The sequence below is a fragment of the Sinocyclocheilus anshuiensis genome, unplaced genomic scaffold (assembly GCF_001515605.1).
Source record: "Sinocyclocheilus anshuiensis isolate Anshui unplaced genomic scaffold, SAMN03320099.WGS_v1.1 scaffold2140, whole genome shotgun sequence".
NCBI classification, from domain to species: Eukaryota; Metazoa; Chordata; class Actinopteri; order Cypriniformes; family Cyprinidae; genus Sinocyclocheilus; species Sinocyclocheilus anshuiensis.
In genome coordinates this window covers 11,949-20,281 of record NW_015546175.1, presented here as the reverse complement: position 1 = coordinate 20,281, position 8,333 = coordinate 11,949, and the positions used below count along the sequence as shown (strand labels likewise).

Genomic DNA, 8,333 nt, shown 5'->3' with positions numbered 1-8,333 from the left:
CACACACACACACACACACACACACACACACACAAAAGCATCTTCACCAAATCACACATCTCTGCCCCAAAGCTCAAAACATTGTTTCATCCAAAAGATGGAGAATTGCACTTGCTGTATTTGACCTACTGCATCCCTACATTCCTGTTCATTCATCATTCCTCATTCCAGATTGCATTCTGTTTGATTTCTGTCAGACTATGTTTGGAAATCTCTGTAATGGCATCTAAACTCTGAAAAGTGATTTTCACTAAATAATTTCCACTCCTCGTTTCTGGCTGCCTCTTTCCTTTGTCTCTGTCTCTCTTTTTTCCTTTCTCTTGGCTGTCTTGTTTAGTAGTTTGTAACTTGATGGTTGATTGATTGTACATTGATTGTAGCAACCTTACTCATTCATACGGACATTATTGGAACTGCCTTGTGTCCTGCTGTATGTTCATTGCAATTTGGAAGTCACACTAGTAATGTGTGTAGAAGTAAATGTAGTTGTCAATCCCAAATACTGACTTTGTGTTTCAGAGCAAACATGCCTACTTTTTATGTAAATTAGATTTAATGTAGATTGCACCTGTGAAATACAATTAATCTTTTGTTTTCATTCAAATGAGGGAGAAGAGCATTATAACTAGGTATATGTACAGGACTGTGGTGTAGTTGAGTGCACTTTCTGCATTTTAAATCACTTTTCTGATTCAGATTTTTGGGTCACTGGAGATTGTTGTGTCCAGTGGTGGAGTGATGCCCAGTAAAGTATCTCAGATTGTGGTAGTCTGCTGCATCCTCAACAACGTATCACTCCCCAACCCACATGGTGGGGTTTTGTGGCGTGACAATTGCATTAAGCACAGATGCTGTATTTGATTTGTTCATAAAACCACTAATATATTTGATGAGTTGAGGGTAGCAGTAATTGTAGTACGGGATTGCATCTTTTCCTGCAAAATTGCATTATGTGTTTGAAATGGCATTCTATTTTTTAATTGTAATATGGCTGTGTAGAGCCATCACACCTTAGGACTCCCACAAGGTGATTTTGAAAAACTATGAAAACTCTATGGTGTTTAATAGGCAGAATCAGAGGTTCTAGGCTGAAGGGATTTCTTGGCTTCTTCCAAATGTAAACTCATCCATAAACCTGGTTTTGTGCTCATTACTCCAGGTTTTTGTCAAGGGTTTTCCAAATGACAGCCCTGGAGGAGGCCTATGCTACATTCACATGGTTGTAGAATACAGTTAAATTCTATTTTATAGTGTTAAACATGGCCACATTACTTATTCATTTTACATTTCCAAGTTGTTGAATTCCCATGTTGAGAATGACATTTTCTTAGTGACCCTGTTCTTAGTGAATGGAAACACAGTAGAGGTTCTCTGTCACTTCATACTGTGTGATAGACATTCTGCACTGCACACACATTGTTTGCATAATGCGTGGATTTTTTATGTGGGGTTTTAGTAATTCACAGAGATGAAGATATGAGCTATTTGTCATCCAGTTTTTTTTTAGATATATGTCGTCACTGTGTTTCCTTTTATTTATGGATGGTAACTGAAATACTGTTACTTTTGTGAAAATCAGTATTTGTGACTAATTTTGTTAGCCACAAAGACTGATTATGTGAATGCAGCCTTACACCCTTTTGTACATCGGGCACGTTCGTTGAGGTGATGTGACGCATTGGCCTGAGGCTTTGGTACGTCTAATCAAACCTTTACTAAAAGATTTTGGTGACAAGTTTATGATAAGCTTTTTTTTTTTTTTTCTGTTGTCATGTTGAATGGGAAGCTCATCTACCGTAAAACTGTATACAGGCTCACATTGCCACATGTATCAATGGCTCTTTCTTTTGGAGTGGTTCTAACTGTTCACGGGTGTGGAAAAGTAATCAAACTGGCCAGATTTAATCTGAAACGTAAGTCATTAGAGATATATAAGCATCATTTTTCAGCAAGTATCCCTTCACATATTGAGGAGATGTTCAGTTTACAATCAGTCACCTTTATAAATGGACCGGTGAGAATGATAGCCTTTTCTGTTCATTTGTCTGATGATGGTGGATGTACTGATGCCGAGATATTTCTATACCTTAGCCTCTCATTTACTTTTTTAAAAACAAACTGCATGTAATTCTCTCGAGAGATATAAAGGACATTTTTCTTAAGAGTTAGCTTCTCACAGACCTAGTTTCCACCAGTCATTTGTAAAAGTACTGTTAATGCAAAACAAAAAGTCCTCTAAGAGAAAGTGAGAAAGAGATACCAGTGTACAAAACACACATATGTTATCAGTAGATGAATGTTGGTCATATAGAAAATTCTTGAAAATGGTAGAAATCTCATAACATGCTCATACAGTTATCCAGGTGGTAGAGGCATCTCATTCGCTTGAGTATGCATTAGGACTTGCACGAATTATAATAGTTGACTTGTCATCCAGAAAATTAATCATTCATCATGTATAGAACATGCAACTGAAGTCGTGTGATCACGACTTGTTGACACAGACTAGAAGAAAATATCTGCAGCGCAACCTCTAGTATGCATTATTGTTGGTTTATCTTCACATTTGTTTGTTTTGTTTAATAGACAGTTTGTATCAAAGCGACTGACAGTATACTGCAAAAATCAAGTTACTGGCAAACACCAGGACAAGCTGCTGATAATTCACAGCACATGTTTGCAAGGCCTTAATCATCCAATGACTGTATTGTGTTGTAGATGTTGGTGACGACTCCAGAGAAATGGGATGTGGTGACAAGGAAGAGCGTGGGGGACGTGGCTTTGTCTCAGATCGTCCGACTGCTCATCCTGGATGAAGTTCATCTTCTTCATGAGGATAGAGGGCCTGTTCTGGAGAGCCTGGTGGCCCGGACTTTGCGTCAGGTAACACATTCTGATACAGCTCTCACTGTGGGATGATTTGATGAAAAGTAAATTGTTCTAAAATTTTTGCATCTATTAATTTTGTTGATATGATACATTACCATTCTTCTTTTTTTTTCAATTTAATTAATGCTTTTATTCAGGAGGGATGCATTAAATTGTTCAAAATTGACAGTAGTCTTTTATAGTCTCTCCTTTTTAATGTATTAAAAATTAAATGTATTAAATGTCATTTTTTTTTTAAATATTTCACAATATTACAGTTTTACTGCATTTTTATCAAATAAATGCAGCCTCGTTGAGCATAACAGACTTTAAAAAACATTTTACCTACCCCAAAATTTTGAGTAGTAATGTATATTCATAATATTTTTAGCTATAGCAGGAAAGTTGTACTGTGTTATAGGGCTGCACGATAAATCGAAATGGAATCGAGATCGCGATTCGACAGAAGCTGTGATTGTCATGCGTATCTTTCAGTGAAGCACGGTTCTGTGATCAGCAGTAAATTACAGAACCGGCATTACTATCAAAATGCGCATGACAATCACATTCGATTAATCGTGCAGCCCTACTGTGTTATCGTTGTGCTTTTTTAGCTGAAACTGGATTTGTAACTGTCCAAGGGCAATCCATTTCATTTTCCCACTTTAAAGGTTGTGCAAGTCACTCATGATAATGGCAATATGGACACTCACAAGAATATTTTTGCATTTTCTTTCCAAGTGAAACATTAATATTGATTCAGTGTTACTGGAATTTAACTGAGAGGCAGGCCTGCAATTAAAATGAGTTGAACAGTTTATAATATTTATGTTTGTCTTTGTGATTTAGGTGGCTTATTATAGTGTGACAGAATACAAATGAGAGTGTGTTGCTCTTTTTCTTTTTTTCTTCTTTTCAATATTCTTTTTCAAAAATTTAAATATTTCAAAAATATATCATAAACTAGGTTAGTGGATAATTCGACAGCAAAAGTTGTTCTACAAAAATCAGTGCACAATAATTTTAGAAATCCAAACAATATTATAACAAAATAACAATATAACAAAAAAGTGAAAAAACAATATTTTGTGGGGAACAAATAAAAGTGTTGCACTAAATATGGTAAAATGTTACACATTGCTATTTGTATTATAAAATCCATTCATGAAAAACATTCATGAATGTATGTATATATAAGTATAAACTATAAAATTAAAATACATTTCTTTTAAATGTATAGCATATTTTTCAATAAGGCAACAACATATGATAGATTCGATAGGACAAAACAAATACAGTGTGGCACGAAGCGCTTACAATATGCGCATCCGGTGTGCAGAATGATGCGCTTGAAGCAACATGGCATCACAGCTTCAATCATTCAATTATTCTGCACACCGGATGCGCACATTGTAAGCGCTTTGCATTAAAAAGTGCAAAGCACAAAGGGAAGAGAAATTGATGCGTAGTGTATTATATCTGTGCAACAGTTATTGAGCCTTTCTTTTAACAGTTTTAAATTTCAGTTACTATGCGCGTTAAAAACAATTTATAGTCTTTTCTACGCCCGTGTTTTGTGCTCACAGACATCCGGTAGCAAGTAACAAAACAACATTAAACTCTGGCTAGAAGATAAAGTCCTTTTTGCAAAATCATAGACATTTATTTACAAATCAAGTATAATAATGGGAACACAGAATGATCTTAGAGAGCTTTACCGAGCTGACTGTCTTAACCGAATGCGACCAGGGTTTAAAGGCTGAACGGATGACTGACAGCCACAGCGGAGAAAAGAGTTTGTGTGAACTTTAATGTAAGGACTTAAATATTCATATTTAGCTCACATTAAAGGTGGTAAACCTTAAAAGGATACAGTTTCTACGTGTATTTACACTTTGATTTGAACGAAACCAGCGCATCCGTGCAGCGCGGCTGACACAGAAGAGCGTATTCTGCTTGTGTCCAGTGGATATTCTCTAAAATGGCGCTACGGTGATGCGGAGAGACACAGAGGAGACGAATTGTTGAATAAAGTCGTTATTTTTGTTTTCTTCACGTACAAAAAGTATTCTCGTCGCAACGTTACTGTTGAACCACTGATGGCAGATGGACTATTCTGATGATGTCTTTCATACTTTTCTGGACCTTGACAGTGTAATTTACTAGGCATTCAATGGGACAGTCACAAGCCTCCCGGTTTTCATTCAAAATATCTTAAATTGTGTTCCGAAGACGAACAAAGCTTTTATGGGTTTGGAACGACATGGGAGTAAGTGATTAATGACAAAATTTTCATTTTGGGGTGGAGTAACCCTTTAAGCTATCGTATGGCTTCAGAAGTAACACAGAATAATACGCACGATCTCGGGTATGGATCGGCCCTCTCTGACCGATACCCCATTCGACAAAAAATGACAGTATCGGAGCCGATACCCTATATGAATATCGGATCGGCGCATCCCTAGTATTGTGCATGCGCAGAGGCAAATCAAAATATATGGTCTGCATAAGGTGACATTATGTCCAATCTGGCCCTCGACCTAAACTGAGTTTGACACATCTATGTTAAAACCTCATGGTGTGCAGAAAGAAGCTTGAACATGTTTTTTTGTCTGCAATACAGTAAAAGAATAGTAGTATTGTCTTTTCTGCTAGTGATTTAGTATTAAATACCAGGGGTGTAGCGATTCACTCGTTTTCACGATACATCGATTACAAACCCTGACGATGCAATGCATCGATCTTGAAACATGGATTTTTGAATCGTGGATTTCGGACAGTAATCGATTTAAAACGCTAAGAATCGAATGAATCGCGATTTCTATTGCGATTCAATGCTTTCAAAATATATAGGTACACATTAAATTACTACAAGCAGGAATTAATGAAGACCTTGAACAGTGTTCGTGCCTCGCATCTCTCTTTCACGCGCTGCACTATTTACCGCCTGTGACTGTCACAGGATTGCGCTCGCGCTCCGTTCGTCTCACTGACACATTTTTTGAGCAGCTGATGTGTGATCTCTCCTTAGTACTCGTGGCCAGTAATGCTAAAGTGAAGTAGTTTTGCTTTTCTGTAGTTTTTCAATGGCTCTCGGTCATACCGACAACGTCATTACCTGAGCAGTCGAAGGCAGCGCATTTATTGCATGGACGGAGCAAAAATTTAAGTGTCTAAAGCATACGCACAGTTCCATTTAATGATAAATGTGTTTTAATAATCGCCTTCAACCGAATGTACGAAGGAAACTGTTAAAATAACCACAGCATGAAATAAGAGTGCGAGGTTTATCTGTTAATCAGATGCATGAAAGTAGCATTCGTTGCTATAGCAAACAGACATCGGGTGTGTTTTCTTTCAGAATCATCATTCGCCGATGGAGTGGAAAAGTTAAATAGGCTACTGTAGCATTTTATTTTATGAAAATTAGATAAAGAAGTTTTTGCACTGAAAGAGAAGTGATCTTGCGCTCATAAACGTGCCAGGCTATATCTGCAGCTAAACTGTATAAAAGCAGAATGAACTGAAACGTTAAGATAATAAACACAATAAATAAATACAATTTATGAATGATGCAGTGCTAATTGACATGTAATTTATTACAGTAGCCTAAAAAAACTATAAAGTTTTTTTGTCCAAGCAATAATAAAAGGACACATTTAATTTATAATTTGTCTTAAATCTCATTTTGTTAAAATAAACAAATAATCGTGAATCGAATCGTGAAATGAAAACCGTGAATCGAATCGAATCGTGAGTTGAGTGAATCGTTACATCCCTACAAATGATTGATTATTGTCCAGAAGTGTATTTGATTTCTTATAGCAAATTCAAAGTAAGAGATAAGAAAATAATTCCTTTTACAAAAATAATAATAATACATGCATACATAAATTTATTGTATTTTACATTTCTGTCACTTCTGAAATGATGGCTATGCCCCTGGTGTGACAAAATGTTAGCCTATATAATACTTTTAAAGCTCTTTTTTAAAATCTTGACTTACATAAATTTCTACATATGTCATGTCATGTCATAGCATCATTAAACTAGCATCTAACAATAGACAAGTGTTTTTTTTTCTCTAACCTATTGTTCTGTAACCATAAAGGCTGCTGTGTAATTTGCCCCCTGACTAAGCATTTAAAGAATTTAGGGGAAGCATTTAAATAATCCTGTGAATGCACTTAAAGAATGCAGAATTGAATCGTTAATAGAATCAAATCAAATTTAATTGTGAATCTAATCGAATTGAATCGTTGTGAATTTGTAAAAATCGTTCTTGAATCGAATCGAAAACCTATGAATCGTGAATCGAATCGATTCGCTGTCTACCCAAAGATTCACAGCCCTATTAAATACCTAATAGATACAGGTAGCCCAGTAGTTTGTTCATTCACTCATTCGTGGTCCAGTTCCTAGGTAATTTCCTCCTCCAGTGGTTGCACGTGTGTGTGATTGATAGGACCCCGCTGATGATGATTGACAGCCGCCCTTACTAGAATCACTTTGGCCATTTGGGATGTTAGTGTGATTATGCAAATCCTGACAGCTGGAGAAACGACAGCCCACATTACTGGGTGTCCCATATCCATGTTCCGTTCTGACGAGCCGCAGTCAGGTGTCAATCACACGCAGGAATTTACAGAATAAGCTCAAGCAATGCTCATGTCTACTCTGTGACAAACTACAGAGCTAAACTACCACGGTAATTTTGCCCTTCAAGACTCTTTCATAGGGCAAAGTGTCAGAAAATGCAGCTTTCTCATTTACAATGCACATTTCTTCGTTAGGCGAGTTTTACTTTGAGGCCTGGAGCTGAGAGAAGCTTTCAGTAGGACTGAGTGGCGAGTAAGTGAAAGGAAATTACTTCAAGTAAGACTGCTGTTTACTGTGTCCTCACTCTATTCGTTTGAAGTGCTAACTGATACCAGTTCAGCGAGGCTATGTGTGCTCCTAACGGAGCTTATTATCGTTCAAGATCATACCGCACACTAGATTTTCAATGTCAGATTTAGTTTCTTTGGCTATAAGGAATGCAATCTTTGCACTTCATTTCAATTTTAAAAGCTAAAAGATAACAAGCTGTTACTTTGGCGTATGTCATGGTGACACATCAAGCAGCAGTTAGCTGTAGTGATTTAGAATATTCAGTCCTCTTGGCACCAACATTTTTGCTGCATTAAAGATGTTCTGCTTTCAGGTGCTTCTGTACAAATTAACTGAAATGGAAGAAATTTTAGTTTCTTGCTTACAAACTAGATGTTTATCTCTCACAACCTCTAATTCTGATGTGTTAGTCACTACAGAGAAATGCCTATGGCTAATACTCTGAAAAAGGAAAGAATTGTACTCATTTGTTAAATATTTATATAGATTATGGGGGTAACAATTTACTAAATTTCTTGATGCATCAATTATAAATCCTGCCAATGCATATGCATTGATCTTAAAGCACATTTTTT

The 8,333-nt window shown here is 36.5% G+C and overlaps 1 protein-coding gene across 1 annotated transcript in view; it reads left to right on the top strand.

Annotated features, from left to right (window-relative positions):
• Positions 1 to 2,883, top strand: part of LOC107701380 (activating signal cointegrator 1 complex subunit 3-like) — a gene marked incomplete at its 3' end in the record, with an annotated part of 110,965 nt that extends 108,082 nt beyond the window's left edge. Inside the window, exon 11 of the mRNA XM_016503376.1 lies at positions 2,719 to 2,883. Coding sequence (XP_016358862.1) covers positions 2,719 to 2,883 — 165 coding nt within the window. The remainder of the gene's footprint in view (positions 1 to 2,718) is intronic.
• Between the last annotated feature and the right edge of the window lie 5,450 nt (positions 2,884 to 8,333).